This window comes from Triturus cristatus, chromosome 5_1, assembly GCF_964204655.1.
Source record: "Triturus cristatus chromosome 5_1, aTriCri1.1, whole genome shotgun sequence".
NCBI lineage: Eukaryota > Metazoa > Chordata > Amphibia > Caudata > Salamandridae > Triturus > Triturus cristatus.
The window spans coordinates 404,802,647-404,820,482 of record NC_140587.1 but is presented as its reverse complement, the minus strand read 5'-3'; the positions used below and the strand labels follow the sequence as shown (position 1 = coordinate 404,820,482).

Here is a 17,836-nt window from a genome sequence, read left to right as displayed (position 1 = left end):
TTAAATGTAAGACCGTGAAAATAAATAAAAACTTACCAAAATATCTGCAGTACACTTGACAATAAGGCAATGTGTGAAACAATCCAACCGAATAGTACCACTCTGTTGATTAAGGTAGATTTGTTCCTCAGGTAGAAGATGGCCTATTCTACTGCTGGCACTAAGACTTAAACAAACACATAGTAAGAAGGGTGCAATTTGAATTAAAACACTAAATAAATGTTCATATTAGATTTTTTTTCACAATTAATATCAGAAGTGAACAAACACAAACACTCACGGGTCTTTATTCTCTTGTGAACCGAACATAATCATAGATTTCAGAGCATTCCAGTCTTGTAAAACCCGCTCCAAAGCAAGTTGTGCAAACCTTGGTGGCTCCAAGTCATGGTCCGGCATGTCAGAATCTAAGAAGAAGTAACATTTATGCATAGTTTAGAAAACAATTGAAAAGTATATTTAATGTGTTTTTTATGAGTTTTATAACAGCCTCTAACACAGTCACAATTCAAAAGAGGGTTATTAATTTTTAAAACAAAAATGGGATATACGCTATACAAGTATAACAGTACAATACAAGGAAAGAGTAGATGTGACCTAACAGCTACGTTGTTAATATTAGAATATGAAACCTGTTCTTTTTCATGGATATGGATTGTCCCATGGGTTCTTTCCAACTGTACAGCCACCCCCTCTGATAAGTTTATATGCTGTCCAGTAATATTTGTTAGTTTTTTAAATGTTTATTTTGAGCCACTTTTTTTCCAGTCCTGGCTGAACGGATTTCCCTGGTGTAGAGTGTTACCTTTATGGAGTTGTATGGTCACTTATGGTTGATGCCTCATGGACCAGAGTTTGATTCTGCAACAGCACCATCTTGCATTAGTGCTTTACTGTAGTTTGAAAATAATATGGTCCTAGCCAGGGATTAGTAAAGAACTCTAGGTGAGGAATTTGAAGGAACATCTGTATTCATTTGTAAGAACACTACTGTAATAAGTAACTTTTAATTAGCTGCATAGATTTTTACTTACATCCCAAATACTTTTTTAGTACTGATATTTTCACATACTCTTATTTTAATGCCTAAATGGCACCTGCTATTATGTATACTTTCAATCTTTGTCCACCTCATTTCACGTGTAAGTTTGAGAGCACCTATTTTAGGCCTGCTGTCCAGTTTTTATTTTCATTCACTCTTCATTACATCACCGGCTTTGCTTCATTCACCAGCTTAGTTTCTGCTTCCAGTTCTTAACCAAGGATTCTATTACTGATTTCATTTTAAAGCTTCAGTTGTTTGCAGATCAGCTTTAAAATTCCATATGGTGGGTATGGCATATATGCATCTGCTTATGTATATGTTTAACCATTTATATAGTTCACATCATCTGGAGACCAAAAGGCACTGTCGCACAAGTTACTTACCTTCAGTAACAATTTATCTGTAAGAGACATTAGTTAATGATAGATTCCCTACCTTAGGATTACCCCCAGGTGTCAGACTGGACATGGAAAGTTTTCGTCAGCAGTACCCCTGTGCGTCAAAAGGTGGAGTTGTGCGGCTCCGCGTCCGTCGTAGGCGTCATGATCGCCAGGACAACGTCGCAGCAGCTACTTAGACGCCGCCCTTGCTCGCTGTCAGTTCTGTACACAATTTCCGCGCCAGGAACGCAGAGCCATGCAAGATACTGACAACTGCTGCATTGAAACTAGGGCCCTGAAATGGATGACCTTAACCCTAGAAATCAATTTGCAGAACGGGGAGGATGGGTGGGGCGGTAAGGAATCTATCACTAACTAATGTCTCTTACAGATATATCGTTACCAAAGGTAAGTAACTTGTGCATCTGAAAGAGACATGTTAGTGATAGATTCCTTACCTTAGACTAGATACCCCAGCAATACCAACCCCGGTGGTGGGTCTGCGAACCAAGATCCCACCAGAAAGTCAAGGACAACAGAATGGCCAAAGAAGCAGTCTCTCCGGACTTGGCAGTCAAGGCAATAAGGCTTAATAAAAGTGTGCAGCGAGGCCCACGTGGCTGCCTGACAGATGTCTTGCAGTTGAACACCACTCCTAATGCAGTAGTAGCTGCTGTTGCCCTGGTAGAATGGGCGCACAGCCCGACCAGAGGCTCCTTTTAGCAAGAGAATAACAGGCTTTTATACACAAGACGACCCAGCGGGAGATAGTCCTCTTGTGTACAGTCCGGCCTTTCTTGGCGCCTAGGTAACCAACAAAGCGCTTGACATCCACCCGGAATTGTTGTGTGCGATTCAGGACAAATGAGAGTGCACGTTTTGGGTCCAAACAGTGGAGCCTCTCTTCCTCTCTGGAAGGATGTGGAGGCGGAAGAAAAGGGGGCAAGGTGATAATTTGCCCGATATGGAAGGCAGTAACAACCTTTGGCAAAAAGGAAGGACGAATGTGGAGCACAACCTTGTCCGGATGAACAGACAAAGTGAGGTTTACAGAAAAGAGCCTGGAGCTCACTCACGCGCCTAGCGGAGGTGATGGCAACCAGGAAAGAAGTCAGTAAACGTAGAGAACAGTTGTGAAGTGGCTCAAAGAGAGCGCAAATCAAATACATAAGTACCAGATTCCAGTGCCATTGCGACATCACAAAAGGAATAGGAGGGAAAAGGTGAGTAATGCTTTTGAGAAATCTATTTACAACAGGGGATTTGAAAAGAGAGGGCTGATCAGGGAGCCTAAGAAAGGCCGAAATTGCAGAAAGGTAGCCCTTAATAGTGCTCAGACAGAGCCCTGCCGGGCCAAAAAAAGAAGGAACAATAGGAGTTCTGAAAGAGGGGCAGAAAGAGGATCCACAACCTTCGCTGTGCACCATGCCACAAATTTGTTCCACCTGCAGGCGTATACCGATTTAGTGGATGGACGCCTGGCTGCCAGAATGACATCAAAGACTTCAGGAGGCAAGTCAAATGGAATTAACTGTCGCCGCTCAATCTCCAAGCAAGGAGATAGAGGCTGGACAGGTTCAGGTGGAGGACCATCCCCTGCTGCTGCGACAGAAGATCCTCCGAAGAGGCAGTCGAATAGGGGGATCCACACTCATACTGAGTAGCTCGGGATACCAAACTCTTCGAGCCCAGTTCAGGGCCACAAGAATGACTTGGGCCCGGTCACGCCTGATCATCTTCAGCACTCTGGGTAGAAGTGGTATAGGCGGAAAGGCGTACAACAGACCGCAACTCCACTCGTGAGGAAACGCGTGGCCGAGAGAGTGCCGCCTTGGAAATTCCAACGCGCAGAACTGCTGAAATAGCGCATTCTCTTTGGTGGTGAATTGATCTAACCAAGGCTCTCCCTACTGTTGAAAGAGACCTTGAGCCACCTCCGAGTGAAGATGCTATTCGTGATCCAAAATGCACCTGCGGCTGCGTTCATCCGCCCTGGCGTTCAAAGAACCTGCCAAGTGTTGAACCAACAAGGACATGCCTTGATGTTCCAGCCATGTCCAGAGACGCAGAGCCTCCTGACATAGGGTCCACGGCCCAACCCAGTCTTGCTTGTTGTAGTACCACATGGCGGTGGTGTTGTCTGTGAACACCTACACTAACCTCCCCTAACCTCCCCTTGACAGAGGGAAGGAATGCCTTCAGGACAAGTAGGATCGCCTGGAGCTCCAGAAGGTTGATATGGAGCCTGGAATCCGCCGGAGACCAGAGGCCTTTGATCTCCGCCTCTCCCATGTGGCTACCCCATCCCTGGAGGGACGCATCTGTCACCACTGTGTGCTCCGGTTGGGAAAGGGAGAGTGATATGCCGCTGACCCAATGATGGTTTGTGAGCCACCACTGCAATTGCTGTGCAGTGCCCTCCGAGATCTGGACAGGTTCCCCTGATGCTGCGCCCACTGGAACTTCAGGTCCCACTGCAGAGCCAGCATATGCCATCTGGCATGACTGGTCAGCAGGATGCAGGAAGCCATGAGGCCCAGCAGCCTCAAGGTCATCCTGCCCGAAACCCAGGACAAGGGCTGAAAGATCATAGCCCAAATGTTGCTGTTCTGGAGGATACACCCAAAACTGCGCCGTGTTCAGAACCGCTCCGATGAAGTGGAGCTTCTGAGAGGGAATCAGGTGCGACTTCGGCACGTTGATGGAGAACCCCAGCAAATGCAGGATGTCGGCCGTAGTCTAGAGGTGGGAGACTACTGCCTGGGGAGAGCCCGCCTTCAGCAACCAGTCGTCGAGATAGGGGGAAGACTGAAACCCCTAATCTGCGCAGATGAGCTGCGACCACCGCCATCACTTTCGTGAATAGCCGAGGGGTGCTGGTAGGGGCAAAAGGGAGCACGGTGAACAAAGTGCTCGTGGCCCACCGTGAACCGCAGGTAATACCGGTGGGCCGGCAGGACGGGGATATGAAAGTAAGCGTCCTGCAAGTCTAACGCTACCATCCAGTCTTGCAGGTCTAGGGCAGACAAGACCTGAGAAAGTGTGAGCATCTTGAACTTCTCCTTCCGGAGGCAGCGCTTGACGATCCAAAAGTCTAAGATAGAACGCAGGCCCCTGTCCTTCTTTGGAACCAGGAAGTAGTGGGAGTAACAACCACGACTCACTTCTGGAGTCGAAACGTGCTCGGTGGCGCCCTTGGCCAAGAGGGCCGCAACTTCCTGCTGGAGAAGTGCCAAGTGATCCCCGGCATGCGGTGGTACTGAGGTGGCATGGCAGGGAGGGGGGGGAGAGGGTGATGGCGAATCCTGCCGCCCACAGGCGATTGATGGGCCTGAAATACCGGACTAGGAAGGTTTGGAGGCATGGGTGATGGTGGACTGACCCACCCGCTGGCCCCGTGACCCACCTCAGCGGGTCCCACATCCGCAGCTGCGCTGAGGCTGTTACTGCGCAGGCCTGTGGCCCTGAAATGAACGTGTTAGGGTGCCCCTTCCGTGGCCATGAAAGGAGCAAAAAGCAGAAGCCGAACGAGTGCGCGTGGCCGAAAGGCACAAGAACTTGGCCGTAGCCCACGAGTCCTTAAAGCGCTCTGACGCACTAACTGCCTTGTCGCCAAAAAGGCGAGTGCCATCAAAAGGGATGTCCATCACAGTGTTCTGAACATCCCCTGAAAAGCCAGTTGTCCTCAGCCAGGCGTAGGAAATCACTCTGCCCAGCGAGTCGGCGAAGTCAAGGCCACAACGAATCGTGAACTTGGCTGCATCTCTCCCTTCAACAAAAGCTTGGGAGAGCACCGTCTGGGTCACCTCTGGACACTGAGGCAGCACCTGCGCCACCGTATCCCACACAGAGTGGGAATAATGGCCCAAGAGGCATGCGGTGTTCACAGACAGCAACCCTGAACTGGCAGAAAAGAAAATCTTCTGCCCAAACTGCTCCATTTTCTTGGATTCCCTATCCGGAGGTGCGGAAAGGAATGTGCTTGGGGACGCAGAGGCTTGGGCAACCAAGCTCTCAGGGGTAGGGTGTTGGGAGAGGAAAATGGGGTCTCACGGGGCCGGGCGATGGCGTCAGGCCACGTTCCTATCCACAGGAACCCCTGTGTTGGGCCTGGACCAGGTGCCCAAAAGAAAGTCTGAAAATGCGTCATTAAAGGGCAGCAACAGCTCCGCAGAGGAAGTCGCAGGCTGAAGAACTTCTGTCAGGAGGTTAGTCCTGACGGACACTGTAGGGAGCTCGAGGTGGAGACCCTACGCAACACCACTGAATAATTACCACCCTCCTCCGTAGCCACGGTAGAAGGAGACAGTGCGCCAGGTTCTGGAGAGAAATCCAGACCACCAGCGTCCTCCAAATCCTCTGCCCAGTCCGGGTCTAACTCACATTGGGCTGCGAGAGGGTCTTCAGACCCCTCCCAGTCCTCCCCGTCCTCTGGAACCTGCTGGGCAGGCGGGAAAGAAGGCAGAGGATGGAGAAAGGGATAGAAATTTCCCATCTGCGTCGATAGACACCGGTCCGGCACGTCTCCATTTCAGGGTGGAAGCTAGGGACGACATCGGCCCAGGAGCCGCCCGGCGGCGATACCGTAGACGGAGGTCGTACAAGGTCAACCGACAGAGGCTGGGATCCATGCATGGATCCACGGGGGTCTCGCGGTGCCGAGGCTGGAGCCTTCGACTACGTCGGGGTCGGAGCCATCGACTAAGAAGGGCGAGAACCCCCAGTTGGGCCCAAGGGGCCCGAAGGCACGCTGGCGGGGCCCGTCGGGCCAAATAGGCAGGCCATGGCTGACAGAAAGTCATGCAGATGGGCCAGAGTCGCAGACGGACCCGTGAAATGCGGGTAGGCCATCGCCAACTGCGTAATCTCCCTCAGCCATGTCACGTGACAGGCTAGGGGAAGGCGAAAAGCGACGGCGCTTCTTTGACTTCTCGTGCTTCGTTTTACCTGACCCCGAGTGCGAAGACTTAGTTGAACGATGGTGGTGGCTCCGCGACCAGTCCCTCGACCTCCCACGGGACTGGGACCTTAAGCGGCGTGGAGCAGACTCCCGGGCCTCAAGCAACTTTTGGAACCACTCCTGCAAAGTTTTCGGAGCCATGGCCCAGCAGTTGGGGCACGATGTGGGGTCGTGGTCGCGCCCCAGGCAGCAAAGACACTCGCGGTGCGGGTCTGTCACCGACATCATGCGGGGACAAACTTCGCAAGACTTGAAACCGGGCATCCCTACAGCACCAGGAGTCGATAGACTAAAAAAAAAAAAAACAGACAAAAGTCCCAAAAAACTCAGTCAAAACTTTACTGTGGGTACCGCTCTGTCCAGATCTGCGCTTGCTGGTGCGGAAAAAGAAAGAACGGACGTCAGCGCGAGGGCGGCGTCTAAGTAGCTGCTGCAACGTTATTCCGGCGATCATGACACCTACGACGGATGCGGAGCCGCACGACGCCACCTTCTGATGCGCAGGGGTACTGCTGACGAAAACGTTCCGGATCCAGTGTGACGCCTGGGGGTAATTCTAAGGTAAGGAATCTATCACTAACATGACTCTTTCAGATCATTGTTGCATTAGGAAATGGACAAAATCTGAGCACATCAATTTTACCAGTAATAGACAAAATTCATTTAATCAGACAAAAAATGAGTTTTGATCAACGGAACAGACCATCCATTACGGTCAGCCAAACAGCCTTCGCCTATGAAAATATTAAGGTCTTGAGTAGCCAGTAACAGAGTGATTTGTAATGTCAGAGCAGACCAACCAGTTCTGGGAGTGAGGAACAAGGTACTTACCTTTGGTATCGTATTATCTGGTAGAGATCAAGTCTAGCTGCAGATACCTTAACTTTTTAATTCTACCCAGGCGTCAGACTGTATCCGGAAAGTTTTCAGCAGTACCTTTGCACGCCGGGAGACTGCGTCGTATGGTTCCGTGATGACATCGACTCCGGTGGTGAGGTCAGGGGAGCCATAGAAGTCCGCTCCGGTGCACAGACGGCGATATCTGCTGTGAAACCTTCCGCGCCAGAACACGGAGCCACTATAGAAACTGGCTGTTGAAACAGTGTCCAAAAAAGATCAAAAATTAGAAAGTAATAATAAATGGTATGATAATACCAGACAAAGACTAAGGAAAAAAACCTTAAATAAATCGATAAAGCACAAACTACAAGAAACCCTGTGCACTGGTGTATAAACCATCTTTCCGAAGGAAACGCCTCATTCTACCGATCACTCACCAATGGAAATTTATGGTGTGGTAATACCAAGACAAGACCTATGAGACAAAACGAAATGGTTCGTAGAGTCATACCACTGCATGAAACAGTGATCAGCGGTGTATAAAATCAGTACTGAAAAGGGGGATAACTCCTACATCAAGGGAGTTCACAGAATGACAAAGCAATCATAAAGAAAAGGTATAGCAATACCAATTCAAGATAAAGGAGTAACACCCAATGGTCCGTTGAATCACACAATATCGTGAAACAGCGATCACTGGTGTATTAAACCTGTAGAGAAAAAGGGGTATAACCCTTACACTACAGATCGTTCACAGTGCGGGGAGGATGGGCAGGGCGTTAAGGAATCTGTGGCTAGACTGCCTCTACCAGATAATACATTACCAAAGGTACATAACGTGTTCATCTGATAGAGACATCTAGCTACAGATTCCTTAACTTTTGAATTAAATACCCTCGCTATACCCACCAGAGAAGGGTCTGCAAATGAATCCTACAAAGTTCTCAACGAGAACCAGCCAGTTGCAATCAGCAATCTACCAGATATGTGTAGGAACTAAATGAAAAGGAACTTGGGCTCTTTATAAAAACTGTGGCAACGACAACAGAGAATGTAAATAAGAAACAGCTCCCCAGGCACAGGAAAAACCAAGTCTTAAGGGAAGTAGGATAATGTCCTATCAAAGACATTTGACCAAAGCCCAACATTAGCTTTTAGCCCAATGGGCAAGTGAACTCAAGATCCAGAAGGGCCAAAGGCCAAACAAATGCCATGTAAACCCGATTCTCTACAACAGCAAAGAAATTCTTGAAGGAAACCTGTCCCTACAAAATCAGAAAAGGACTTTCAAGACCCTTTCCATTAACATCAAGATGAATAAATCCATTCATGGCAAGGTCGGAAGGATCAATTCATGAACCAAGAAAGCGGACTTACAACGCAGGTACGGAATAACCAAGTCTTATTCCATCCCTGGAATAAAGGACCCTTCTAGACAAAATGACCACACAAAGGTTTACATAATGCCCAAGGCTTGTAGAGTGGAAAGAAAATCAAGCAGAAATGAACTTGTTATAATTATTATATCACACACCAATAGCTAACGATATTTCTCATAAATAAAAAGCTTTTTTAAAAATAAAAAAAATACAGATACATATCTTTTTTACCATCTAAAAGGTTGAACTACATATAGGCATGTGAAACACAAATACAATACACTTATGTATACCTTGCATACACACAAATCGATGGAAATGAAAAATCTGTAAGATAAGTAACATTGAAAGGATATTGCAACCTCAACAAACACTGTGGGTGACTTGGCATTAAGCTAACGCTGACTGCCAAAAGTATCTTAATAGGTCGGTACTATCAAAAAGAAAACGTACATGAAAATGAACCCTTGCCAGTAGCAAGCCAGTACGACCGTACTTGACCTAAAGGGTCAAAATGAATGCACAAACCAAACCTCTGGAAATTACTCAAAAAGGAATATCTAGTTGGCATAATTGTCCACAATACATTCAAGTTAAAATATCTGATCGTAAAGCCAACAAGGGGGTGTATATATATATATATATATATATATATATATATATATATATATATATATATATATATATATATATATATACACACACGCTGCTTTGGAGTGCGTCTTTAAACGGTGGTCCTTTGGTATAAAAAATTACATGCGGCAGACCGAGCCGCAAAGACTGCACCACCCGATTGAAAACAAAGGGGACCATGGAGACCTAGAACTGAGCGTAGTCTCCAGCTGGTGAAAGTGGCGAATGGATACCACCGTAAATACGGCGTTTCTTTTAAACGTAAGCCCACTGGAGGGCTGAGAATAAAAGCGATATTTGCATGGGACTACCAAAGCCTACTAAGGCTTTTAAGGTAATCTAAGGGGGCATGTAATCTACTATAGAAAATGTACTACACTACAAGTACCAGCATGCTATGAAAATTGCCACACCTGCTGCCTAATGGAAGACATGATAAAGCGATGTGCTGGGCAGCGCCCCCTTTGACTAATTTGTTATTCCATGCCAAACTGCCTGTGACCAAGGAGCGGGAATGCTCCGAAACGCGTAAGGCTTCATCAAAATGATTGAATAAAAGAAGTGCCTGGTGCCGTAAACACGCTGCTTTGGAGTGCATCTTTCAACGGTGGTCCTTTGGTATAAAAAAAAATATATATATATATATATATATATATATATATATATATATATATATAATCATGGCCGCTCAGTCAGCTGAAACGTGTTATGGTGGACAAAATAAATCTAAATTGAAAATCTGCTGTAAATGTCCGCTCAAGTCATGTATAGAGATTCAGGATTGCTTTCAAGACACGGACTCACACAAGCACACAAACAGACGCACACAAACAGACACGCACACACACACACGTTACCATCCTTGTGGGGACTGTGTGAATACCTGCCTTGTGGAGACCAACAATTGCCAATGTTTTTAAAGGATACTAATAACAAACATTTTAAGAAAAAAATGCGCAAACATCACAATCTATTCATAAATTAATTGCTACACATAGCCAAGAGGTATCCAAAATATGGATTATGCTAATATTGTGAGGAAAAATTGTATATAATGAATACAGAACGGCACATAAAACTGTATTTAACCATTTACTCAGTGATCAAAATCATAGGTGATAAGGAAACCAAGGCATAACGAAATTAACTGAAGGAATCAAGCTATATGGTCAAGTGGAACCCAGAAATTGAATATTTGCTTGCATTAGTGTCAAAGTAGCTATTATACCACATCTCCCTAGGAATGCATGTAATGTTAATATCTGCATAGCAATTGTGGGTGAAGATGCCAAAATGTCAACGCTGCATTTGGATGGTGTGTGATAATGCTCAAACAGATAGTATGTTCTCGAATAGCACAAGTCCCCACTAAGATAGTATGTGATTACTGGGATGTTCAAGTCCCCACAGAGACAGTGTGTGAAGATGTTAGTGTCAAGAGTCTCCACTGAAATGGAGTCCCCACACAGAGTGTGAAAATGATAGTGTTGAAGTCCAAACAGAGATTGAGTAATTATAGAAAAGTTCAAGTCCCCACAGAGATGGTGTGTTATTAGAGGGATGTTTGAGTCCCTACAAAGATAGCGGTGATTATTGCGATGTTTGAGCCCCCACAGAGAGAGTGTGTGGTTATTGGTATGTTCATGTCCCCAGAGAGATGGAAAGTGAAGAGAATTATGTTCATGCCCCCACTGAAATAGTTTGAAAAGACAATGCTCATGTCTCTATAAAGATAGTGTGGAGAAATAAATATGTTAAAGTGTCTACAAATTTAGTGCGTTATTATATGAATGATCAAGTCCCCACAAAGATAGTGGATTTAGATAATCATTATCAAGGCCCACTGAAATAGTGAGTAAATCTACTGTTCATGTCCCACACAGTGTGAAGATAAGGATGTTTAAATCCAAACAGAGATGGTATGTGATTATAAGCATGTTCCAGCCTCTACACAGATGTTTTGTTTTCTTGAGAATATCATAACCCTCTAGAGAGGGTGTGTGAAGGTAATCACGTTCAAGACCTCACAAAGATAATGTGTTATAATAGTGTTGTTCAATTCCCAACAATGATACTGTATTATTATAGCGATGTTCAATTTCCCAGAGAGGTGGATGAATGCTTATTGTGATGTTTAATCCCCTACAAAGTGTGCAAAGATTATACTGTTTACGTTCCTGCTGAAATAGAAATAAAGATAATGTTCAAGTCTCCACACAGATAAAGTGAGAAGATAAGGATGTTCATGTCCGGGTGTGAATATAGGAACCTTCAAGTGACCACAGAGATGGTATGTGATCGTCATCATATTCAAGTCCCCACAATGATCGTGTGCGAATAATATGACGTTGAAGTCATCATAGTGGTAGTGTGTGGTTATAGGGATGTTCAAGTCCCCACATAGACAGTGCTTGGAGATGTGTGTAAAGATGTTTTTAGTTTAATTCCCCACTGCAATATAGTTTAAACACAAAGTTCAAGCCCCCACAAAGTTAGTGTGTGAATATAATGAACAAGTCCCCACAGAGACAGTGTTTGAATATGATGATGTTCAGTTGCCCACTGAGATAGTGTGTGGTTGTAGCGATATTGAAGTCCTGAGAGATAGTGTGTGTTTCTATAGATGTTCAAACCCCCCACACAGTGTGATGATAATTTCCAAGTCTCAGACAGCTAGTTTGTGAAGATAATGATGTGCAAGTCCAGAGATAATGCATGAATATAGGCATGTTTGTGTCACTACAAAGTTAGTGTGTGTTAGAGTCAGTGCTTAATTTGTAAAAAATTAAGTGCAGGAGTCTACTGCAGCTTGCACCACAGATTGCCCCTGCCAGCACTGCCAGTGATGGTAACAACTCAACTATTAACCATCACACTTCAACATGTGTGGCAATTTGGACTATTTCTGGCGCCCAAAGCTATAAGAATGGCTTGGGCGGCAGGTAATAGTCATTTTTTAAATATATTTAATTAGTACTTAACTGTTGTTGTGAGCATCTAATATGCCCAAGCAGTCTGGGGCTGACAATTCAGTGCCGGTGCCGAGCACCGGAAAGCACCGGCTCAAATTAAGTACTGGTTAGAGTGTGATTATAATGATGTTTTTAAATCACCACAGATATACAGTATAATTATAGGGATTTCAAGTCTCACAAAATCAGTGAGAGGTGCTTTTATTACCCAGCAGGACATCACCACAAGTTCCTTTATCATGCAGGTAAGGACCAAGTAGGCCTTTTTTGATATTTTACCTTGCAGGCAAGTACTTTTCTTTGAATAACATATTTATTCCTTCATTCAAAAAAAGGAGACCCAAAGGTTATGGGTTTGATTTCGGTTCAGGGTAGTAAGGACATTCAAAGAGTTTTTAGGGTTCAGAGGTGGCTTAGAGGAGGGGAAGAAGGGTATTAGAGGATTTTAGGTCTCGCCTAGTACAGCCCTCGCGGCCGTGCTTGTTCCAAATCCTCGTGTGGTGCAATCCCCCCAATTCCGGGTGTCATCCTCGGTTGGTATGTACACTGCTCACTGCATTTTGGGGCCGATTATAAAATATTTTCCAGTGTTATTTTGTCTTTTGAGTTCGTCACTGCTCTTCAGGACTGGCCTTGTGTCTGGGCAGTTACCCTGAATGCCGGTTGTAAGATGTCGTCCTTCCCTGACTGAACTGCAGTCCACCAATCTCGCTTTGAAGTTTAAGCCTCCCTGCTCACGGACTGCTGCTTTAAACATTTTCTCTGGATAAGCAGTTTCCTTGCCTCATTACGAAACTTTTCTGCGAGATTTACAAATTTCTTATAGTACCTGAAACACGGGGGTCGTGAAAAATGCCTGTTGCAATCCCAACAGGAGTTAGAAAAGGCTCTGTGGGCAGAATGTGCCCTGCACCAGCCTGTCTCCACTCCAAACCCCTGATGTCAGTGTAAGGGCTGAGAACTAAACGCTGCGCGGGACGCGCCCGGGCGGGCCCGTCCTAGCCCGTCAGAGCCAGGAGGAGGCAGGGCAGGGCCTGCCCTCTAAGCTGTTGCTAGTGGCAGATCGTTGTGCATCAGAGAAGGTGGGCGGCGCAGCAATTGTCCCATTGATGAACTTATTATCTTCTGTTTATTGTATTTGTTGCTGCGCATTGCCTTAGGTTATTGTGTTGCTACTGGGAAAGGTGGGCTGTTTTCGGTGCAGGGCGGTTTTCTTTTGTCCTTCTCTAACATGACCAAAAGGAGGGCAGTTGATAAGGTGGGGGGGACATTAGATGATTATTTAATTCGAGCTGAGTCAGCACTGAATCTTGAGATCCTAGCTGTGGAACGCAGACTCTTTAGATCCCGTTTCTTCCTCACTCCCTTGTGCCCAGTTACAGAATGACTCACCCGTTTCTGGTCATCCCAGTACAGTTGTTGGCACCACTGTCCCCCCATTGCCTATTTTCCCTGATTCGGGGTCATTGGATACCTCCCAGGCCTGTGTTATTATCCAGAGCCCTCCTAGGGTTACTACAAGAGGGAGGTTGGCTCATAAAGGCAAAAAAAAGAGGTTTCTCGTAAAAACAGGAGAGGCCAAGGGACTAGTAAGCCTTCTGTTGTGTCGCTTCATCCCGAGCCTAGTGGGATTTCCGCTAAAGGGAATTGTCCTGACTGTAAGATTACTTCCCTGACTCAGGATTTGATTCAACCTCTTCTGGATTCCCTACTGGTTAGTCTCAAAGACCATCTAGCTTGCCTCTTAGAACCCGTCCTCCACAAACTGGATCTTGTAGCCAGTAGGTTGGATATGTTAGAAGCCAGACTCGCTGGTGATAAGATCTCAGTAATAGGGCCTCCCCCACTGTCAAATGGGGTGACGTCTGTTGGTGTGACCAATGAGGTCCGTAATGCTAGACCACCAAGGTCTGTGGGGGTCGTGCCAGTTATTCCTCCTATAGGGGAAGAGAAGGGTTATGATCCAGGTTTGGAAGTGGTTACTGCTAGGGGTAATAACTATCGTGATGAGCAAAGTCGCCCTCCCCTGAGTAATAGGGCTGGTAATAAGGGGGTGGGAGCAGGGGCTCCTACAACCCTTCCCAATTTACATCTCCCTCCCCAAGCCACCCCTTATTCCATAGTTTTGGCTAATGTTCCACCTCTCTTAGAAGGAACTTACGAACATTGGTCAAACCTTAAGAATAAATCCCTGCATTACTTGAGCTCTAAAATTGGGAATAGCAAGGCCCTGTTTCATGATTTCAACATGGTTAGGCGCATCAACTGGATTGGTCAGTCTTATAAGTCCCTTCCTGGGGATTGTGTGGTGTTGAGTTTTAGGTCCCCGGCTTTGGTCGAATATATATTGGAAGCCGCTCTCCACCAACCTCCAGCATTTAATTCGATTACAATTCTCCCATTAGGCTTTTTTTATAAGCCAGGATGCATTCAATCTATGCGGGATAATCGTGCTTTCTCGAGTCTTCCAGTAAGGTCTAATCAGCCCATTGTGACCACCAATCGCTTTGATATCCTCTCAACACTGGAGGATAATGATTGACGTAAGGCTAGCTCCGCTTGTCCCCTACTGACAGATCCTGGGGCTTTGGGTCTCTTTTGTCATCAGAGCCCGGATATTATTATGTTACCACCTCCTAGTGTTACTCCTTGCACGTCTAACCTATCTGCTTCTATACAGCCTTTTTCTGCTAAAATGACTGACCTCCTGGTTGTTCCAGGACAGGTGGTGGAAACTGGTCTTGTAAATTCGCCACTGGAATTGGGTTCATGGAACATTGCAGGGTTGGGATCCAGGCTTGATATTCCTGATTGGGCCACTTTTATTGACGATTTCGAGATATGGACATTTCAAGAGACCTGGGCAATGGTCCCCCACTTTCGTACAGGTTTTTTGAATTTTTTCAAACCTGCTGTTAAGGGCCATAGGGGTAGACTGATGGGTGGTTTAACCACTTGGGTCCGTCAATGTGAGGGTGTCACTGTGGCAGAGGTCCCAATCGAAAGTCCAGATATTTTGATCATCAGGGTTCAATCTCTTAATGGCCTTAATTTCCTTATAATAAACATCTATGTGAGGCTCCTCCCGGGAGGTAAATGTTCACCCACTTGTCTCCTTTTGGAGAACTATTTAGGGTCTGAATCAAAATCCATCAATAAGATTGTGGCTGGAGACTTTAATGTCTGTTTTGAGCCCTTGGGTGTCGATAGCGGGGATTTCACAGAGGACGAAGATTCTCTCTGGGGTGTTCCCCAGCTGGAGCTGGAACCTGTAAGAAAGTGGACACAAGCGGCCCTGTTTATGAAAGGCTTATGTCTAAACCAGGGTATGAGAGCAGTTAATGGGCGAACAAAATCGGATAGGTTGGGGAGGATGACCTTTGATAATGGCAGAACTGGGAGTCGAATTGACTATATTTTAGTCAATTTGGAGTTATGGTCGCTCATTGATGATATGGTGGTAGTAAGAGTTGAGAGTTATCATAACCCACTTGTCCTCTGTATTAACGATAATAGTTTTACTGATCCTCCTACTACTCTTGATGCCCTTACCTCTATGGATGTTATTCTCACTAATGATTTAAGAAGGGTGAGATGGCCGAAAATCGCCACTTGTGAGACTTCCCGGGCGGCTATTAGAAATTTGGTCAGTCATACCATTGCAACTCTCAACCAGTTGAAGTCTCAAGATTTGATTATGGATAATATACGGGATATTCATAACATGCTTTTTACCGAACTTAAATCATTCTTTGTTAGAACCCCTTCTTCCATCGGTAAAGGCAAAGAGTTGAGATCCTGCACATGGTTTAACAAGGACTGTAGACTGGCCCAAAGTGCCCTGATACAGGCCATTAAATCCAGTTCTCCCACCACTATCCAAAAATGTAGGACTGCATATAAATCTGCCCAACTTAAGGCCAAGCAAAACTGGGATGAGGACCGCTGGAGGGATCTATATCAGGCTTGTCATGACCGTAATATGGTCCAATTTTGGCATCTTCTCAAATGGGGCAACTGCTCCTCGGACATTCGGCCCACTAACCACGTTGAGCCACAGCAGTGGGTAGCGTATTTCGAGAACCAGTTTAAGGTTGGTGATAGGGTGGCTGCTAATAATATTTGTCCATTTGATGTTGAAAACCCTTTGGAATTCTCCCCCTGTGAAGTTAAGTCTGTTTTAAAATGTATTAAGAGTGGTAAGGCCCCGGGTCCAGATTGTATCCCTGCTGATCTATTCATCCAGGAGCAAGATGTATGGATCCCGTACTTGACTGTGCTAGCAAATGCCCTCGCAGGTGGTGCTGCTGTCCCGGACTCGTGGCTCGGGGCAGAGATATTGCCGATCTATAAGAAAGGCGATCGCTCTGCCACGGCCAATTATAGACCAATTAGTCTTATTGACGCTGTACAAAAAATTATAGCCCGTCTTGTACTGGGTCATATACAATCCTGGATGACTGATTCTAATGTGTTGTCCCCTCTTCAGGCGGGGTTTCGTTCACATATTGGGATCCTGGACCAAGCATTTAGGTTAGTACTCCTTTATTGGAAGGAAGTTTTCTTGGGGGGTGGTAAGCTTTACGCGGCTTTCGTGGACCTACGGTCCGCGTTTGACCTTGTGCCGAGGGTCAAGCTATGGGAAGCACTTTTGGAGATGGTCATGCCCAAAGAACTGGTATCCTTTCTGGTTACTATTCATGATAATATGTATGCCCGTGTTCGATGGGGCAAACCAGGGGAGGTGACGGACAGATTTAAAGTGTTCAAAGGAGTTCGCCAAGGGTGTGTGCTCGCCCCCACTTTGTTTTCACTATTTATTAATAGGGTTATAAACTATTTTTCTAACCACCCAACCGATGCACCCTCCTTGGCGGGAATGAAGATTCCCCTACTCATGTTCACAGACGATACTCTTCTGATTTCGAAGACAAGACAGGGCTTGCAGTTAGCCCTGTCTCGCTGTGAGGGTTTTTTGTCGCGAACATGAGTTGGAAATAAATGTTGGGAAGACCAAGTTCATGGTTTTTCGAGGCCCTAGGCGCATTAATGCGCGGGTTTGTCTGGGTGGTGTCAGGTTGGATCAAACGGCTGTGTTTACTTATCTAGGGGTCACCTTTAGCGAGACATGCAGCTGGTCCAACCAGCTGGATCTTCTCGCTCTTAAACATGCCCAATTAGGTGGAGCTTTGTTGAAAGAGCATAAACATTCTCTAACAAAACCAATAGCTCCCCTAATGAAGATTTATGGCTCCAAGATTCTTCCTACCATTTTATATGGTGCTGAAGTTTGGGGCTTTAGTAATCTGTCCAAATTGATGACTGCCCAGAATAAATTTCTCCGGGCAGCAATAGGGCTTCCGCAATCAACTCCGCGCATTCCCATACTATATGACTTGGGAATCCAGCCTCTAGAGGACTTGGCAGGGTATAGACCTCTGGCGTTTTGGCGACGCCTGTGGACTACTCCTGAATTATCTATTTATGCTAAAGCCCTCTTGGAGGTTAAAGGGCTGGAGGGTTCGCACAGGATATCATGGTTGTCTGGTATTAAAACCCTGTTGACTGACCTCGGGATGGGTGACCTTTGGGCTAACCCAGATACTGTAGTTTCCCCGCCGAAAAAT

At 45.9% G+C, this 17,836-nt stretch overlaps 1 protein-coding gene across 15 annotated transcripts in view; it reads right to left on the bottom strand.

Moving 5' to 3' along the window:
- The window catches only part of UBR5 (ubiquitin protein ligase E3 component n-recognin 5), a 2,036,132-nt gene that overhangs the window by 922,335 nt on the left and 1,095,961 nt on the right, over positions 1 to 17,836 (bottom strand). For 8 of the 15 annotated variants that reach the window (XM_085605144.1, XM_085605145.1, XM_085605138.1 and 5 more), the window contains 2 exons: positions 281 to 407; positions 37 to 166 (listed from right to left, as the gene is read on the bottom strand). In XM_085605144.1, coding sequence (XP_085461270.1) covers positions 37 to 166; positions 281 to 407 — 257 coding nt within the window. The remainder of the gene's footprint in view (positions 1 to 36; positions 167 to 280; positions 408 to 17,836) is intronic. The other 7 variants (XM_085605147.1, XM_085605141.1, XM_085605143.1 and 4 more) reach the window with 1 other exon arrangement.